This window comes from Theropithecus gelada, chromosome 6, assembly GCF_003255815.1.
Source record: "Theropithecus gelada isolate Dixy chromosome 6, Tgel_1.0, whole genome shotgun sequence".
Taxonomy (NCBI): Eukaryota; Metazoa; Chordata; class Mammalia; order Primates; family Cercopithecidae; genus Theropithecus; species Theropithecus gelada.
This window is the reverse complement of record NC_037673.1, coordinates 105,218,957-105,239,942: the sequence shown is the minus strand read 5'-3', so window position 1 is coordinate 105,239,942 and position 20,986 is coordinate 105,218,957. Positions and strand designations below refer to the sequence as shown.

Below are 20,986 nucleotides of genomic sequence, written 5' to 3'. Positions count from 1 at the left end.
ATCTATTTCTTCTTGAAAGCTTTCAGTCTTTGTATGAGTCACTCACTAAGTGCGGTTTAGTAGTTTTTGTCTTTCAAGGCATTTGTCTTATTTCATTTATTCATTGTCATAAAATTGTTTCTTAATTATTTTGATGCCCATGACATCTGTAGTGATGTCTTTCCTTTCATTCTTGTTATTAGCAATGTGACCTCTCTTGTTTTTATTTGGTTCCAGGTTTATTTTATTAATCTTTTCGAAGTCAACTTTTTATTTGATTGCTTTTTGATTTTTTTATTTTTAGTTTTATTGATTTCTACTCCTTACTATTTCTTTCTGTATGCTTTGGGTTTAAATTCCAATGTGTTAATTTATTAAGGTGTAAGCTTAGGTCATTGACTTGAGACCTTTTTTCTTTGCCTTCCAAGCACTGCCCGAGGTGCTCACACAAATTTGATGCACTGATTATTTTTAAAGTTCTTACGTCACTTCCACTTTGACCCATGGAGGCTGCTGTTTAATTTCCAAATATTTGGTGATTTTGCATGTCTCTTTCTTTGTATAATTTGTTTTAAATTCTTTCATGTTTGTTGTATGATCAGAATATGGTTACTCTCAGTAAATGTTCCATGTCCACTTCAAAATAATGTGTATTCTGCTGTTTAGCGATGGAGTATTCTATGTCAACTTGATTGATGGTGCTTGTTAGGCTTTCTGTTTCCTTACTGAGTTTTTGTTTCTTTCATTGATCATTGAGAGAAGAGTGAAGTCTCCAAGTATAATGGTGAGTTTATTTATTTCTCCTTTTCAGTTTTTGCATCATGTATATTGAACCTCCTGTTAGGTGTGTGTAAATTTAGGATTGTTAAAACTTTTTGGTGAACGAACCCCTTTATCATTATGTAATGCCCTCTTTATCTGTGATAGTATTCTTTTCCAAAGTCTACTTTATCTAATATTAATATTGCCTCTCTAGCTTTCTTTTAGTGTTTGTATATTATTTTCCATCCATTTAATCTGTCTTTTATTTAAAATGGGTTTGCTCTGTTGTGCACATGTACCCTAGAACTTGAAGTATAATTAAAAAAAGAAAAATGAGTTTGTTCTAGACAGCCTTTTTAAATTCATCTCGAAAAACCTGTTTTTAAATTGAAGTGTTTAGACTGTTTACATTTAATGTAATTATTGATGTAGTTGGATTTAAATATATAATCTTAATTGTTTTCTGCTTACTCTGATCCCTGTTTTTGAGTCCATTTTATCTTGACCATTGGCTCACTACTTACACTTACTTTTTCTCTTTTAAAAAGTTATTGGCTTCTCTGTGATTTATATTATACATCTTTAATAATATACCATATTGAAGCAATATTACACCACATTTTTCATAGTGTCAGAGCTCTACAACAGTATATTTACAATGTATATTTACAGTTTCTCCTTATCTTTTGTGCTATTACTGTTTTACCTTTTACAAATGCCATAAATGCATAATACCTTGTAATGTTTGTTTTATTCCTGTGCTGTCTAATATGGTAGTCTTTAGCCAGTGTAGCTATTTAAATTTGAATTTAAAGTAGTATAAGTTAAATTAAAGTTCATTTTCTTTGTTATAATGGCCTCTTTTCCAGTGCTTACTCCTTTTGCATGAAGAACTTCCTTTCACATTTCTTGCATTTCAGTTCTACTGGTAAAAAAGTTCCAAAGATTGTCTCACAAATACTTTGTTTCACTTTTTCTTTTGAAAGATTTTGCTGGATATACATTTAATGTTCACAGTGTTTCTAATATTAAGGATGCTGTTTATTACCTTTTGACTTGCACAGTTTCAAATAAGAAGTTGGCTGTGATTCTTCTTTAGTTCCTTTTTCTACTGTCAGTATCAAATATGTTTTATCAGTGGTTTTTAAATTTTATTTTATGTGTTTGTTTTTTAAGACAAGGTCTTGCGCTGTTGCCCAAGCTGTAGTGCAGTAGTACAAGCTTGTCTCCCTGTAGCCTCCAACTTCTAGAATCAAGCAATTCTCCCACCTTATCCTCCAGAAATGCTGGGATTGCAGGCCTGAGCCACTGTGCCCAGGCTGTCATTGGTGGTGGTAGTGGTTGTTTTTGAGACAGAGTCTCACTCTGTTGCCCAGGCTGGAGTGCAGTGGCGCCATCTCAGCTCACTGCAACCTCCACCTCCTGAGTTCAAGTGATTCTCATGCCTCAGCCTCCCAAGTAGCTGGGATCACAGGCTCCCGCCACCACACCTGGCTAATTTTTGTATTTAACAGGGTTCCACCACGTTGGCCAGGCTAGTCTCAAACTCCTGGCCTCAAGTGGTCTGCCTTCCTTGGGCTCCCGGAGTGCTGGGATTGCAGGCATGTATCATTCGTTTTTTGTTTTGTTTTGTTTTTTGTTTTTTTGTTTTTGAGATGGAGTCTTGCTCTGTCTCCCAGGCGGGAGTGCAGTGGCGCGGTCTCGGCTCACTGCAAGCTCGGCCTCCCAGGTTCACTCCATTCTCTTACCTCAGCCTCCTGAGTAGCTTGGACTACCGGCACCCGCCTCCATGCCTGGCTAATTTTTTTTGTATTTTTTTTAGTAGAGACAGGGTTTCACCATGTTAGCCAGGATGGTCTCTATCTCCTGATCTCGTGATCCACCCACCTCTGCCTCCCAAAGTGCCAGGATTACAGGTGTGAGCCACTGTGCCCGGCCATATCATTCATTTTTTATAGCAGGTTAGAGATGTTACATCGTGGGATATGTGTACATTTTTGTGTGTGTTATATTTATACTGCTTTTGTAGGGGGGAATCACTGAGCTTCTTGGGATTTATGATCTTTTAAATAATGTTTGAAAAATTCACAGCATCTTCTAATGTTTCCACTGCTCTCCCTCCCACTGCCAATTTGCGGGATTCCAGTTAAATTCATGATGGTTCATTTAATGAAGTCTACAACTCTTGGAGGCTCTATTCTGGTTTTTGTTGCTGTTGTTTTTTAATGTGTTTCTTTTCACTTAAATCACTTTTTATCTAGGCTTGGGTCATATCTTTTGACCTAGCCTTTTTTTTTTTTTTTTTTTTGAGACAGTCTCAGTCTGTCACCCAGGCTGGAGTGCAGTGGTGCGATCTTAACTCACTGCAACCTCTGCCTCCTGAGTTCAAGTGATTCTCCGTATCTCAGCCTCCTGAGTAGCTGGAATTATGAGCGTGCACCACCATGTCTCACTAATTTTTTGTATTTTTAGTAGAGGCGAGTTTCACTATGTTGATCAGGCTGATCTTGAACTCTTGACCTGAAGTGATCCGCCCATCTTGGCCTCCCAAAATGCCGGGATTACAGGCATGAACCACTGAGCCTGACCTGACTTATCTTGAGCTCACTAAAAGTTTCCTCCCCTAGTTTTTTAATGAGCCTATAGAATGCATTCTTCATTTCTGTTACTGTGTTTTTTATTTTTTGCATTTCCATTTTCATCTCTCCTGAAATTTCTCATGAGTTGATGCATGTTCCTACCTTTGTGCCGAGTCTTTAAAAGGGTAATCATAGTTATTTTAATTTTCTTCTCTGATAATTCTGTTATTTGCCTTATCTAGTTCTGTTCATTGCTGTCTCTTGATAAAGAGGGTTTTTTCCTCCTTAACTTTTTTGTCTTGTAATTTTTGACTGAATGGAAGACTTCATATGCAGAACAGTAGAGATTGAGGCATATAATTCTTATGTCTGGATGTGAGTCTGCTGCTGCATCTGCTAGGCTTTTAGTGTGGTGTGGCGTTGATTCAGTCTAATTCATGATTGAGATGGGTTTGGATTTTGTTTCTGCGGTTGCATTGTGTTTAGTGTTACCTTATGCTTAGTGTGGCAGCTGAAGTGCCTGATTTTTCTAAGTGTTCCTATTTCACTGTCAACTTTCAGCTTTCTCATGTGTGCCCATCCCTCAGTGGAGAAGTTTCTCCACATGCTGTCATTATCCCCAGCAGTAGACTATTGTTTCTTGATGCTGACTAGCCTGGGGATGGATGCAGAGTTTTCTCTGTCTTCCTTATCTGTACTCAGTGCTACACAAGCCTTGTGTCTCTTGTTTTTGGGTATGGGCCAGTGATGCTGTACCTTCTCTCCATGGTAGCCAAACTCTGCCTCATATCTTCTTTTTTGAAACGGAGTTGCACTCTTGTCACCCAGGCTGGAGTGCATTAATGTGATCTCGGCTCACTGCAAACTCCACCACCCAGGTTCAAGCGATTCTCCTGCCTCAGTCTCCCAAGTAGCTGGGATTACAGCGATGTGCCACCACGCCCAACTAATTTTGTACTTTTAGTAGAGATGGGGTTTCCCCATGTTGGCCAGGCTGGTCTTGAACTCCTGACCTCAGGTGATCCTCCCACCTCGGCCTCCCAAAGTGCTGGGATTACAAGCCTGAGCCCTGTACCCGGCCCATATCTTTGATAGGTTTTGTGCAGGAGAGATTTTCTGCTTCTTCTCCAGTGGTAGCAAATCTTTAATGTACCGGTATAGGAGCCAGGACTATAAACTGTTTCCTAACTGTGCTCTAGGAGTAAAGGTCTTTTTCTTTTACTCATACCCAAACCACAATGGAGGACAGAGATTGCTGCCCTTCCCTAGTGGTTTAAAGTTGTTGGCCGTTCACTGTGGCTCACACCTGTAATCTCAGCATTTTGAGAGTCCAAGACGGGCAGATCATTTGAGATCAGGAGTTTCAGACCAGCCTGGCCAACATAGTGAAACCCTGTCTCTACTAAAAAAAAAAAAAAAAAAACCAAAAAAATAGCTGGGTGTGATGGCAGGCACCTGTAATCCCAGCTGCTTGGGAGACTGAGGCAGGAGAATTGCTTGAACCTGAGAGGCAGAGTTTGCAGTGAGCCGAGATGGCGCCACTGCCTTCCAGCCTGGGCAAGAGAATGAGACTCCGTCTCAAAAAATAAAATAAAAATAAAGTTGTTGCTTTTTTTTTTTCCTACTAGGGAGAAGTGTTGAGGAAGGGTTTCATTCCTTTCCCTTGTTGGCAGTCACTCCCTTTCACAACTGAAGTGGGAGTGACACTCCAGCTTTCTATACCCTGCAGAAGTGGAACTCCTACAAATGGTGTATTTCTAAAATTACTTTTTATAGCTGTTTACTGTACTGACTTTTGTATCTTGATGTTATAGCTGTCTGTCTTAATCTGTTCCTGCTGCTATGACAAAATACCTAAGACTGGGTAATTTATAAAGAAAATAATTTATTTCTCACAATTCTAGAGCCTAGATGTTTAAAATCAAGGTGCCAGTGGGTTTAGTGTTTGGTGAGGGCTGCTCTCTGCTTCCGAGATGGCACCTGGTGCTTGTCTTCACACAGCAGAAAATGAAAGAGCGTGAAGGGCTAAGTAGTTCCCCGCCAGCCTTTTTATAAGGTACTAGTCCATTTATGAGGGCAGAGCCCTTATGACTTAATCGCTTTTCAAAAGACCCCACCTTTTATTACCACCACAGTGTGGATTAAGAATTTTGGAAGATGGCACAAACATTCAAACCATAGCACTGACACTATCACTAAATTTTTTTGTATGTCTCAATTTTTTCTTTTAGATTTCTTTTCACTTTAATAGAGTTTTATTTACTTTTTACAAATTTTATTTCTACATTCCTAGTTTTGTTGGTATCTCTTGTTTTCCTCTTTCTCCCCCTCTCCCCCCGCCCACCTTTTTTTTTTTTTTTTTTGGTCTTACGATGGTTAGAACTTTACATGTTAGGCCGGGTGTGGCGGCTCACCCCTGTAATCTCAGCATTTTGGGAGGTTGAGGCGGGTGGATCATGAGGTCAGGAGTTCAAGACTAGCCTGACCAACATGGTGAAACCCCGTCTCTACTAAAAATACAAAAATTAGCCAGATGTGATGGCACACGCCTGTAATCCCAGCTACTCAGGAGGCTGAGGCAGGAGAATTGCTTGAACCCGGGAGGCGGAAGTTGCAGTGCCCTGAGATCGTGCCACTGCACTCCAGCCTGGGCCACAGAGAGAGAGGCTGTCTCAAAAAAAAAAAAAAAAAGAAAAAAGAACTTTACGTGTTAAGTAGAAGTGATGGTTGGCATTTTAAGAAGGAAATGATACTGACACTTCACTGTTCAATATAATTTTGCCATACCTTTTGGACTGATTAGTTTTATAAGGCTTAGTAAATTCTTTTCCATTTTTAGTTTCTTGAGAGTTCTTTTAAACTTGAATGAATGTTGAATTTCATTGAATGCTTTTTCTCCATCCACTGAAATGTTTATTAATGAAAATAGAAGCAATCATATCTAATGAGTCTGTTTCGGAATAGACTCAGTATATACTGTTTTCAAATATATTGCTGTAATGGCTTGCTAATATCTCAGAATTTTTGTTTTTTTATCACTGGAATTGATATCTAATTTTTTATTTTTGTGACTTGTCTGCTTGTCTGGCCGTTTCTTTTTTTTTTTTTTTTTTTGAGATAGAGTTTAGCTCTTATTGCCCAAGCTGGAGTGCAATGGCGCGATCTCGGCTCACTGCACTCTCTGCCTTCCGGGTTCAAGCGAGTCTCCTGCCTCAGCCTCCCGAGTAGCTGGGATTACAGGCATGTGCCTCCACACCCAGCTAATTTTTTGTATTTTTAGTAGAAACGGGGTTTCACCATGTTAGTCAGGCTGGTGTTGAACTCCTGACCTCATGTGATCTACCAGCCTCTTGGCCTCCCAAAGTGCTGGGATTACAGGCATGAGCCACTGCGCCCATCCTTGTCTGGCTAGTTCATGAAGATTTTACTCTGCTCTTCAAATGAACTTTAAAACATGTCTTTAAAACAAGCTTATGAAATCCTTTTCTATTCTCTGGACAAACAGGTTTAGCACTGGAAATCTATTTGTATATTTGGATAGAAATTTCTATTAAGGTGGCAGGCGCCTGTAGTCCCACCTACTCGGGAGGCTGAGGCAGGAGAATGGCGTGAACCCGGGAGGCGGAGCTTGCAGTGAGCTGAGATCCGGCCACTGCACTCCAGCCTGGGTGACAGAGCGAGACTCCGTCTCAAAAAAAAAAAAAAAAAAAAAAAAAGAAATTTCTATTAAGACCTGTGGGCCTATTGTTTTGCTTGTGGGAAGATTTTTATTCCTTCCCCCGAAGTCAGGGCCTTACTCTGTCGCCGGCTGGAGCGCAGTGGCACAATCATGGCTTACTTCAGCCGCCACCTCCCAGGCTCACGTGACCTCCCACCTGAGCCTCGCATGTAGCTGGGACTACAGGCACACACCACCATGCCTGTCTAATTTTTACATTTTTTATAGAGATGGGTTTTCACCATGTTGCTCATCTGGTCTTGAGCTCCTGGGCTCAAACTGCCCACCTGCTTCAGTCTCCCAAAGTGCTGGAATTGCAGGCATGAGCCACTGGGCCCAGCCTAGTGTTGTCCTTTTAAGTTATACTTTTAGTGACCCTTATTTTTATGATTTACACATTAAAGAAACATTCATCTGATAATCTTAATATCTGAAGTCTTCAGAGGCATTTTCCGTTTCCTTTTATTTTGTTAATTCTTGTCAACGTTCTTTCTCATGTATGTTGTACTTTTTATTGTGAGTTCATATTCTTTGAAATTTTACATGTGAGAATTCTGACCTGGGTTGAAAGTGAGGTGACTTTCAACTGAGAGGAATTAGCTTTGTTCCCAGGTACTTGGAACACTGCTCCCTAAGACTTAACAATATTCTCACTTTGTGGCTTGTTGGCTCATACAGGTTGTATGAATTGCAGCCACAAATCTAATGAGATTAAGCTGTGGCTTTGAATTGTTAGGCGAGATATTCCTTCTCTTTTCCACCATTCACCCCCTACCCAGAGTTAAGACATTTGTATTTGCTTTGAGTTGTGAGGTTTAAAAAATTTTTTTTATCTGTCATACTGTTAGAAACAGAAATTGAGAAGTTGAATTTTCATGAGATCTTGTTTTATACATGTGTTTCTTATTCTCTAATGTTTGTGTGGTTAGAAGAAGGATCTCATGTCCTAGGTTTCCCAGGATAATTCCACTTCACACTTTCTATTTTTGTCTAATAATTAAATATATGTTTTTGCATTCTGAAGTGTCTTAGCCTAATTTTCAGTGGTCCATAAAAACCTGTTGCTAACAAAGTGATTAAACATTTTTCTGCCAATTACAAAAGGAGCACAAGTGTGTGAAAGAAAAGTTGGAAAACAAAAAATGCCTTCCAAAGGCATAAAAATCACTCATAGACCCAAACTGAAATATAACTTTAACACTTGAATATATTTTCTTCCAGTGACTATATAAAACTTTTTATTGCACTGTGCTTGTAAAAATGTGTGTAACTTCAGTAAATTAGCACAGACTGAAGTCAATATAAACACCAACCAAGTCAAGAATTAGCATGTGGCCGGGTGCAGCGGCTCATACCTGTAATCCCAGCACTTTGGGAGGCCGAGGCAGGTGGATCATTTGAGGTCAGGAGTTTGAGATCAGCCTGGCCAACATGGTGAAACCCCATCTCTACTAAAAATACAAAAATTATCCAGGTGTGGTCGCAGGTGCCTATGATCCCAGCTACTCGGGAGGCTGGGGCAGGAGAATTACTTGAACCCAGAAGGCAGATGTTGCAGTGAGCCAAGATTGCACCACTGCGCTCCAACCTGGGCAACAGAGTGAGATTCTGTCTCAAAAAAAAAAAAGAATTAGAATGTTACTAGCACATCCTTCTGCTATAATACCTTTCAGCATTTTGTCTTCCTCTTCTCCGGAAAAGGTGGTTATTCTCTCTTGGTATGTAACACCATAGATTAATTTTGCTTGTTTTTGAACTTTTATAAAAATGGAACATACAGCATGAATTTTTTGTATTTGGCTGTTTTTCATTTCATTCATTTTTATGAGATCCATTTGTGTTTGTAGTATTCCTGTTGTGGGTAGCTGTAGTTCATTTTTGTTTTATAGTATTTTGCCTACAAATATATTCTGTTATATTCACCCATTTTGCTGTTGAACATTTGGGTTGTTTACAGTTTGAAATTATTATGGACATTGCTTCTATGAACATTTTTAAAAATTTCTTTATTTTTTTAGAGATGGGGTCTTGCTCTGTTGCCCAGGCTGGAATGCAGTGCCAAGATTATAGCTCACTGCAGCCTCGAACTCCTGGGCTCAAGCAATCACCCTCCACAGACTGCCATATAAGTGGGACTGTAGGTGAACATTTTTATATGTCTTGGTATGCATTTGGAAGATAGACTGCCTGACCATATCATATGCATATGTTCAGGTTTAGTAGGTGCTTCCAAAAAGTTTTCCAAGATGAATGCAGAGATGTATATTTACAACTGTAAAGTGAAAGTTGCTTAAAATCCACACTAACATTTGATATGGTTAATATTTTAATTTTCATCTCTGGTGTATAATAGTAACTTGTTCTAATTTATGATTTCAGCTAGTTTATGAAATTGATACCTTTTCATATGTTTCTTAGCCATTTGTGTATCCTTTTCTGGAATGTGTCTCATCATGTTATCACATTTCTTTTGGATTATCTTATTCTTTTTTATATTTAGGAGTATGTTATATATGCTGTATGTGAGCACTTTGATACTTATATGTAATGTACATTTCTTTTCTCATTTGTGGCTTTCCTTTTCAGTCTCTGAATGGTATCTTTTTATGAATGGAAATTTTAAATTCCATTGTGCAGTTCATTGGCCCTTTATTTCTTTAGGAAATTTTACTTTTTGTTCCCTTTTTAAAAACATCTTTCTTTACTCCAACAATATAAATATTTATAGTTTTTTTGGATTTATTGTTTTGCCTTTTACATTTAGATCTACAGTCCTTTTGGAATTGAGTTTTGCATTTTGTGGAAAACAGGCGAAATTTTGTTTCTGCATCAGTATCCAATTAATCTAGTGTGTTCAATGAAAAAACGTATCTTGTCCCTAGAGCTCTGTAATGTAGCATTGTCATAAGTCAATTGTATGTAATGTGTATCTGTTTCGGGACTCTGTTCCTGTGTTGGTCCTATATGATACTAGTCACATGTGGCTGTTTAAGATTAAAATTAATATAGGCTTGAACACTGCAGAATTTCATCATCTCAGAAAGTTCTATTGTTTGACACTTTTCTTTTTTTTTTTTTTTTTTTGAGATGGAGTCTTGCTCTGTTGCCCAGGCTAGAGTGCAATGGGGCAATCTCAGCTCACTGCAACCTCCACCTCCCGGGTTCAAGTGATTCTCCTGCCTTAGCCTCCCAAGTAGCTGGGACTACAGGCATGTACCACCATGTGCGGCAAATTTTTGTATTTTTAGTAGAGACAGGGTTTTACCATGTTGGCCAGGCCTGGTCTCCAGTTCCTGGCCTCAAGTGATCCACCCACCTCAGCTTCCAAAACTGCTGAGATTTCAGGCATGAACCACCACGCCCGGTCTGTTGGACACTTTTCTATCCTATTCCATTGATATATTTGTCTGCCTATTCCCTAACAAGCCTCTTATTAATTATCATAGGTTTTTAGGATTTGTCTTCTGAAAGAGTTACCTCTTTGTACCTTGTTCTTTTTAATGATAACTTTGGTTATTCTTGGCCATTTACAATCCTGTTTACATTTTAGAATCACCTTGTCAATTTTCCCCAAAAAAATGCCTGCTGGGATTTTATTAGGATTACATTTAACCGATATATTATTTAAGGAGAATTGAAATTCATGAAACTGAACCAAGCCAATGAGTATGGGATTTTTCTCCATTTAGTTATGTCTTCTAAAATGTCTGTGAGTGATATTCTGCATCTTTCATTGAGTTTATTTCTAGGGATTTGATGTTTGTGGTTGCTGTTGTAAACAATAACCTTTTTAGGTAATATTAGTAATAAATTTAGTTTTCTAGCTATATGTTGGAATGTGATAATACATTTTTATATCAACTTTGTATCTGTCAACCATCTAAAACTTATTACTGTAGAACTTTACTTGTAGGTAGTTTCTTCCATTGTTTTTTCATATGTAACCATGTTGTCTGTGAATAATGAGATTTTTCCTTCCTTTCCAATCCTTAAACTTTTTATTTTCTCTCATTTTTAATTCACTGGCAGGCACACTCACTTGATAGGTGTTTGAGTATATGTATTCAGCTCAGATAGCATGGACTTCTTAATGGAAACTGTGGAAGCCAGCAAACAATAGTAATACATCTTTATAGTGCTCCTAAAAAGAAAAAAAAAAGGCATCTAATGTAGAATACTGTTTTCATTTGAATATCCTTCAAAAACAAAGACAGTCTGAGACATACAGAAGCAGAGAGGGAAGTTGTCACCGGCAGACTCATAACAAACATTAAAAGATGTTATTCAGGCTAAAGGAACATCAGACAGATGGAGGCATGGAAATGGAATAAGTAGACGTTTTCAGAAAGGGATATTGAAGGTGTTTGAAACAGTCTTGATAATGTTTAGTGGGGCTTATATGTAGGGTGAGCTATATGAAAATAACAACCATGGACATGAAGGAGTTAAACTGTTATGAGAGTTTCTTGCATCTTTTGGGACCTGGTAAAAGAACTACAGACAGTGCTCAACTGGTTTCGTTTATGATTTTTCAACTTTACAATGGGTTTAGTAGGGTCTTAAAAGCATTTTCAACTTAATGATATTTTCATTTTATACTAGATTTGTCAGGACATAATCCCATTGTAAGTCAAGGAGCATCTGTAATTTGAAGTAGGCGGTAAGAGTGTAGAGCACACTTTGATATAAGGACAAGCTGAAATGGACTTGTCCAAACATAAACCACAACCAGACTTCTATGATGTTAAGACAATCTACATGCAATATAATTGCCTGCCGGAAGAAAACTTAAAATGCTCATTAGAGAAAGGTAAGTTATTTAGAGCTTCTAGGAAATATTATCCAGCATACATCAAGGATACATTTTGTAATTTCTAGGAAAACCAGTAAGATAATGGTATTTTATATTTTAAAGGATATATCAAAAAAAGCTAGTAGATGAAATGAAATGGAATAACAAAAAAATTATCATTACCGAGGAATTCTCAAGAAAGGAGGAATAAAGGAACAAAGGACAGGTGAGATGATTGAAAATAATAACAAGATGGTAGATTTAAACCAGACTACATTGGTAATTATGTTAAATGCGAATGGATTAAATATTCCAACAAAAAGAGAAAGATTATCAGATATTATATAGAAGCGAGTAAGACCTACCTATATTCTGTTTATAATAAAAGCACTTTACAAGTAAAGGCACAGGTAAAATGAAAAGATGGAATCAGTATTGTTGCAAATACCAAAAGAAAGCTGATGTGGCTATATTAATACCAGACAAAATGGACTTAAGGAGAGAAGTATTCTGAGAGATAAGAAAAAAAGAAAACCATGATAAGTGGGCCAATTTATCAAGAAGACATAATTCTAAATATGTTTTCACATAGTAACACAGCTTCCAAGTATGTAAGACAGAAGCTAAAATAGCTAAAAGAAAGGTAGATCCGTATTCCTAGCTGGAGATTTTAAGTACATTCAAAGTAACTGGTAGAACAATAAGATAAAATAAGTATTAGTAAAGAAATAGGAAATTTGAATGGTATGATTAATCAACTTGACCTAATTGACATTTGTAGAACATTATATTCAACAACTGAAGGCTTTACATTATTTTTAAGTGCATATGGGACATTTGCAAAAGTATTCTTAGTCATAAAGTAGTATCATTAATCTTCAAAGAATTTAAATTATATAACGCGTGTTCTCTGATCACTATAGAATTATATTACAACCCAATAACAAAAAAAATAGGCTGCAAATATTTGGAAATTAACCAAGACACTTCTGGGTTAGCCTATGAATGAAAAACAAAGTCACTGTGGAAATTCAAAAACATTTTAATCTGAAAAATAATACATATCAGAACTTTTGGAATACAGCTGAAGCAGTGCTTAGAGGTAACTGTATGCTTTAGATGTATAAATTAGTAAGGAACAAAGGTTAACGGTCAGTAGTCTAAGCTCTTATCTCAAAGGAGCAATGAATTAAACCCAAGGAAGTAGAAAGAAGGAAATAGTATAAAAGTAGAAATCAATGAAGCAGGAAAGTTCTACAGTCAATTAGTTAAGAAAACTTTTTAAAAATGAAAACCTCTAATCACCTGATTAAGAAAAATGAAAGAAAACACAAATACTCGTATCAGGGATGAAAAAAAGAGACATCACTACAGATCCTCTCTATATTAAATTGTTAATGAAAGGGAATTATGTACAACTTGATAATACATTTGACAACTTGAATGAAAGGTCATAATCCCTGAAAAACACAGTTTACTCAGCTTACCTATAAAGAAATAGAAAATCTGAGTTGTTCTTTGTCTATTAAGGTAGTTGAATTTGTCAAAAACCTTTCCACAAAGAAAATCCTAGACCTGATGGCTTCACTGACAAATCTGCCTTACATTTAAGTAAGATATAATCCTGGATTTACACAGACTCTTCTAGAGAACAAGAAGAACATAGATTTATTTGTGTATTTTATGACTTTAGTATAATCTTGATAGGAGAACCGGACAAAAGCATGACAAGACCATTTTAAGCCAATATTTCTCATAAACATAGATAAAAGAATAATCCAGTGAGATATAAAAGGGTTAATGTATTGTGACCGACATGGATTTGTTTGGGGAATGTAAAGTTAAGTTGGTTAAATGTTTTAAAAGTAATAATTTGGCTGGATGCAGTGTCTCATGCCTGTAATCCCACCACTTTGGAAGGTCGAGGCAGAAGGATCATTTGAGCCCAGGAGTTCAAGACCAGCTTAGGCGACATAGTGGGACCCTGTGTCTACAAAAAATTTTAACAATTAACTGGGTGTGATTCATGCCTGTGGTCCCAGCTACTCAGTAGGCTGAGGTGGGAGGATCTCTTAAGCCAAGGTTGAGTCTGTAGTGAGCCTTGATCTGGCCACTGCACTCTAGCCTGGGCAACAGAGCAAGACCCTGTCTCAAAAATAAAAAATAAAATTAATCAATGTTATCTATCACTTTTACGGAATAATGTAGTGAGTTCATAGGTCCATAGAGAAAAAAATTGTAAATTTTGTAGAATTTACAAAAAAATTATTTGACAAAATTCAGCATGTGTTTATGTTTAGAAAACCTCATCAATTTATGAATAGAAGGAAGCATTCTTAATTTGCCAACAAAAAACATACAGCTAACATCATATTCAATGAAAAACCACTGATTTGTGTGTAATACATCTGTCCCTCTATTCAACATTGCATTGAACTTTTTTTCTTTTATTCTTTTTTTTTTTTTTTTTTGAGACAGAGTTTTGCTCGTTGCCCAGGCTGGAGTGCAATGGCGCAATCTTGGCTCACTGCAACCTCCGCCTCCCAGGTTCAAGCGATTCTTCTGCCTCAGCCTCCTGAGTAGCTGATATTACAGGCATGCGCCACCACGCCTGGCTACTTTTGTATTTTTAGTAGAGATGGGGTTTCTTCATGTTGATCAGGTTGGTCTTGAACTCCCAACCTCACGTGATCCTCCTGCCCAAAGTGCTGGGATTACAGGCGTGAGCCACCGCCCCCGGCCGCATCGGACTTCTAACCAGTATGCTCGGTCAAAAAATAATATAAAAATTAGAAAACGTAAACCCCAAATACATTGCCAGCAAATTATTAAAATAGGTGAAGTTAGCAAGGCGATTGGATACAAGGCCAGTTATTATAATATATGTACTAGCAACCACAAAGTGTAAAAGTTTTTAAAATACGTGTAGAATAGCATTGAAATATGTAAGATGGCTAAGAATAAATTCAATTAACTTGAACAAGACTTCTATACTGAAAATTAAAAGTGCCGACAGACATTTCTAAATACTTACGTGGAGAAATTATTCCATGTTTATGTAGGAAATTCATGTTATTATTTACAGTGAAATATAGGAATGACTTCGCCTCATTCCTTATTTATTGTGTATCTGCTAGTTAGAAAATAAGATCTACTGGACGATTTTGCAGTTGTGTGTATGTGTAGGTGGTCATTTGCTGGCGGATAGAAGATAGGAGAAATCTAGAGATAGATTAAAAAGAATATACAAGTATGAGAAATAATTTAAGTGTAGGCTTTGATTGTTATTCAAAATAAATACCTTGTTAACTCTTGGGATATTTATTTTGCCTTAGCAGTTAATAAAAAGACGAGATAATGTTAGTAAACTAAGTTAAAATATAGTTGATTTTGACATGTATATGTAAAATAGCTTTCTAATAACATTTGTCATAGTTTGTCATAAATGCATTTTGTCATAAAGTTTGTAGTCTGAATTTATATCTCAGTTGTGATAATAGGTGTAAATTATCAAAATTCTGTGTGTCTAAGGAATTCATGTACTAAAAGGAAATGCAGGGTAGATAATTATAGAAGACTGATTTAAGAGGAATTTTAAATGTTTTTAGGGCATTTTGGAGGCATATATGTAAATATAAATATGAGAGAATATAAAATAAATATTCTAATGGACTTGGAAGGGTAACCAAGACTTCTTCAAGTAAGGATCAAATTGTATTTGATTCTCAACTTTGTTTTTCTAGAAAAGATACTTTAAAAGTGAGTTATTTCTGGCTCCCAGAAGATGAGTCATAAGTGTGTAGATCCATGCTATTGGTTGAAACTCTTCTGAAAGTTTAGCTGGTTTTTCTCTCCCTGTGCCTAAATCTTCATTTTAATTTACATTCTTTGTAAAGATAATGTTGCAGTCAAGTAGTTGCAGTCAAGAGGTTGCAGTCAAATGTAGGCTGGGACTGCAGTAATTTGAAGGCTTGACTAGGGCTGAGATAACTGCTTTCCAGGTTGCTCATCCATGTGGCTGTTGCTGGAAGACCTTAGTTTCTTGTGGATTTTGTCAGAAACAGTCAGTATTTCACCATGTGGGCTTTCCATGGGTCTACTTGAGTGATCTCATGATGTGGCAGCTGGTTTCTTCTAGAAAGAGTGAACAGAGAGATTAAGGGAGCCACAATTCCTTTTATTACCCTATTCTTGTACATCACACACAGTCACATCCATCACACTGTCTTCATTAGAAACAAGTCACAAGAGAGGGCTCTAATAATGAGAGCAGTTTATTAATTTGCCTAAATGAAGTTTGAATCCATGTGTGCCCAAATACTTAGCACTCTCTTTCCATTATATGACCACATTTCCATCAGAGAAAGGAGCACAGAATTATCTCGTTCATTCATTCATTTGTTCAGTAACTGTTTAAATATACTGCCAGACAATGTATTAGACAAAGTGTATGTAAATAAAAAATAAACAAGGCCTTTGTCTTTAAATTCACTAGTTTACTGTGAGAAGTGTATCTTGCAGGTCCATGTTCTTCCTTGTAATCCTTAAAGATTATTCCTATTGTCTGTCCAGAGCTGCTGGCATAATACTGTAGTTAAAATGATAAAGTGATGACTTCTAGATTAATAATTGAGAGACCTAGAAATTAATACATCTCTGATTAACTCCTTTAATTCTTAGCAACATGTTTATATATTTGTTTTAGTACTAGTAAGATGTAAAAACCCCAAATTGTTTGAAGTGACTAATTGTCACAAGTAGAGAGGAGTCTGTTATAAACATGTTAGGTGAATAGTACATGGAGCAAATAACTGATCAGCAAAGGAAGTGTCTATTTAGAGAAAAACTAAGTGTTCCCAATTTACCTTAGCTACAAATTTGGACTGAGTAATCATTTTAATCTTGACCCTAGCTATGGTTTTTATTCCCTACTTATCTCCTCCCTGTTTTGCTTTTTTTCTTGTTTTTTATACTTAGAAATGAGAATACTGTGGTAGACAGAATATAGAGGTCTCGGATTAAATAGAAATAATTAGTATCTACAGAGAGATTTTAGTCTGTATTCATAAAACAAGAACCACTATTAAATAATAAAGAATCACAGATTAAGAAAGTATGAGAAATTAAAAAGATTGTTACAGAGAATAATGAAAGGCTAAGAGAATAAGGAAAGGCTAAGTGAAAGAAGGAAAAGTGAGTGAAATCTCCCAGTCTGTAGAGTGAAAATATGAAAGAAAAGTTTAGAGACAAATGATTAACCCGTTTGGACCAAATAAAAAGTAGTACGGAAAAAGATATATTTGAGACCTGTACAAGAGTCTCTAAATTAAAATAGTTCTTCCAGTGCTGTGTAGGAAAAATTTAAACATGGCCTGCCCCAAACAAGTCTTTGTGAAATTATAGAATACCAGCTATTGAGACAAGATCCTGAATATCCAGACAGAAAAATTTGGTGTTTCTACAACAGCAGTATAAATCAATAGACAGGTAGGACACAGTGCCTTTCAAAGTTTAGAAAAAGTGATTTTGTCTTGAACTGTACTAAAGTGTGAGAGAGATAGTATATTCAGATGTCCAAGGACTCAGTGTTTGCCTCCAACATATAGTTGTTGAAACCGTTATTTGAGCATCTTCCAGTAAAGGAAAAAAAATGATAAAAACATGGAATTCAAAGTAGGGGACTTACCTGAACAGGTAGTACAATCAAAAGATTTCCACAGAAGTAGCTGAGTAATAGCCCTTGAAAACAGGTAGACTAAATTTAGATCAGGATGTTAGACGGCTCGGAAAAGAGTATCTAAGAAAAAAAGTGGAATCACATTAAAGAAAAGTTTAAGAAACAGGATGATTTCCATGATTTCTGCATTCTTCCTAATGCCTTTCCTCTCTTTAGCAGCATTCCTATCACGTATTTGCACCAACCATGCTACCAAAGGTGCCGCCATTCACCATTGTCCTCCATGTTGCTAAGTGGTCAGTGATAGGCCTTCATCATACTTTAACTTCTGGCACGGTCAGTTCTGCCTGAAACACTTTCTTCACTTGGTGTTCACACTTCAGGACTTGACTTTTCTCTCACTGGCCTCTCAGTTATTTTTTTCTGGTATAGGTTAAGCATCCCTAATTTAAAAATTTAACATTTAAAAAATGCTCCAAAATCTGAAGCTTTTTTTTTGAGACGTAGTCTCACTAACCTCAGGTGATTGCTTGCCTTGGCCTTCCCAAGTGCTGGGATTACAGGCATGAGCAACTGCACCTGGCCCCAAAATCTGAAATACTTTTACTGCCAATATGATACCATAAGTGTAAGATTCCACACATCAGTACTTAACAGAAACTTGGTTTCACGCACACAATTATTAAAAGTATTGTATAAAATTACTTTCAGACTATGTGTAAGATGTGTAGGAAACAAGTGAATTTTGTATTTAGACTCGGATGTCATCCCCAAGATATCTTCTTATGTATATGCAAATATTCGAAGATTTGAAAAAATCCCAAATCCGAAACACTCCTGGTTCCAAGCGTTTAAGAAAAGGGATACCCAGTCTGCTGCTTTTTCCCTGGGCTCTTCATATTTGATTGTCTCAGGGCTTAACTTTACTTCTCCATGTACACCTAGAGATCTCATCCAAGTTCATACGTGTTTTAGTATAATCTATGCACTGACAACTCCCAAATTATACTAACAGCTCATAATTTTTCAATCAACTCCAGACTCCTATTTAACATTTCCTCTTGAATGTCTAATTGATATCTCAAACTTAATTCATCCAAAACTGAACTGAATATATTTTCTTCAAATCAGCCTCTTCCACAGTTTTTCCTACATTAGTTGAAATTAACTCCATTTTTCCCATTGCCCAGCCTTTAAAACCTGGAGTCAACCTTGACCTTCTTTCATATCCTATATTAGTAAATTTTGTTGATTCTATTTTTACAATATGTCCAGAATCTTGTCATTTCTTACCCCCTTTGTTTTAAAACCTGGTCCAAACCACTGTGATCTCTTGCCAGTATTATTTTGATAGCTTTGTAACAGTACTCCCTGCTTTTGACCTCATTCCCCTTCATGCTATTCAACACAGTAGCCAGAGCGTTCTTCTTAAAACAAGTCAAATGTCTCTTCTGTGCTCAGAACTTCGATGGTTTTCCATCTCAGAATAAAACCCACATTTCGGCCAGGCACTGTGGGTCATGTCTGTAATCCCAGCACTTTGGGAGGCCGAGGAGGGTGGATCACATGGTCAGGAGTTTGAGACCAGCCTGGCCAATATGGTGAAACCCTGTCTCTACTAAAAATACAAAAATTAGCCGGTCATGGTGGCGCGCGCCTGTAGTCCCAGCTACCGGGAGGCGGAGGCAGGAGAATCACTTGAACCCGGGAGGCGGAGGTTGCAGTGAGCCAAGATCAAGCTACTGCACTCCAGCCTGGGCAACAGAGCGAGACTCGGTCTCAAAAACAAAAAACAAACGAACAAAAAAAACATTGTTAATTCGCACCTTTGTTTTTGCCAGTATGTTAAGATTATTATTTTTTTATATTCCTTTTCTCTTCAGCTGTTGCTAACAGCCTCTTTTGATTCAGATACTTTAAAGGATCATAACTTGTTACTGAATTTGTAATTTATATGGGTGAATGTGGGTGTGTACGCTTACATATGTTAATATATATCTGTGATTAGAGAGGTAACATATACAATTAAACTCATTTGCAGAGCTATTGTCTAATAAATTTGCATTAATGATGAGCAATTAGCAATAGCTCAAGTGTTTAAATGATTAAGGTGTTTAAATAAAAAACTTAACCAGACTTTCAAAAAACCACAGGTTGCAACTTCTCAAGTAGTACTTTTCAAATAGTAAATAAATGCATTAATTTCAAAACAGAAGTTCTTTTTGTATTTGTTCCATGATAAATTATAGTTTTTCCTGATTGAAAATAGGTTATTTGGGATTAAATTATCTGATCAATTGACTATTGCAAAGATTAAATACATCATTATTTACACACATTATTAATTGTTATAAACCATTACACATTTTTAAAAAATGAAGTTTGTATTCTTACAGTTACCTTTTAGCAATTCCAGGGCTAAAGAAACTTTACTGCTTGACAGAGAAGCAATGATAGCACAGTGTAGTAGACTCCCAAATAGTTTGGTAGTCAGTACTTCTAATATTGTAAAAGTTTATTGTTTAAACTTTTTTATTATTTAAATTATTGTAAGTTTAATAAAAAGTACGTGAGTCAGAACTTTTAATATTTTTGTTTGTTTACTTATAAATTATGTATGTGTTGTTGTCATTGACAGTCTTAAGGATGATACATACTTAGGTGAGTTTTGTCAAGAGCAGATGTAAATCTGTATTTCAGATAGCCATTTTGGTATTTCTAAGGGTTTTTGATTGGCTTGTCAAATCATGTTGCATTTTGCTTGTTTTTTTTAATTTATTTTTGGGACGGGATCTCACTCTGTCACCCAGACCTGGAGTGCAGTGACATGATCTCGGCTCACTGCAGCCTCTACCTCCTGGGCTCAAGCAATCCTCCCACCTCAGTTGTGCACCACCACGCCTGGCTAATTTTTGTATTTCTTGCAGAGACAGGCTTTCACCATGTTGGCCAGGTTGGTCTCTAATTCCTGAGCTCAAACTGATTTGCCCACCTTGGCCTGCTAAAGTGCTGTAATCTAAGGTGGATTACAGGCATTTGCCACCGTGCCTGGCTACATCACATTGTATTTTTCTAAGTTTTATTATAAGGCTTCCCTAGGAGGAGCGGAAGTATCATTTTTGCTGTTTTTTTGCTTTTATTATTAATCTGTTGTTCAATTCATTGTTTCTTTGTAGGAATCTCCTGTGGCTTATCCATAGTGTGAATAAAAACTAAATCACATCTATAATTCTACTGAACTAGTCATACAGACACTGCCATATATGTCACAGTACACTGAAAAGGAGCCAGCAGGTAAGGAAAGTCAGTTCTTCTACATTGAGCACTTCTTGTTTCTCCCTCTGGGTACCTTGAGTACCAGTAAGTGACATGTGATCATCTGACATATTATCTTACTAAAGCCTGGTTTTGATCCATATATTGAATATTTGTAAAGCTTAGTTTCTAATTAGAAATTCTGATATTTTCTTTCCGTACCC

At 36.8% G+C, this 20,986-nt stretch overlaps 1 protein-coding gene across 2 annotated transcripts in view; it reads left to right on the top strand.

Annotated features, from left to right (window-relative positions):
* PJA2 (praja ring finger ubiquitin ligase 2) overlaps positions 1-20,986 on the top strand; it is a 73,827-nt gene that overhangs the window by 6,368 nt on the left and 46,473 nt on the right. For both annotated transcript variants that reach the window (XM_025387844.1, XM_025387845.1), the window contains exon 2: positions 20,684-20,801. In XM_025387844.1, the coding sequence (XP_025243629.1) occupies positions 20,771-20,801 (31 nt within the window). In that variant the 5' untranslated portion in view covers positions 20,684-20,770. The remainder of the gene's footprint in view (positions 1-20,683; positions 20,802-20,986) is intronic.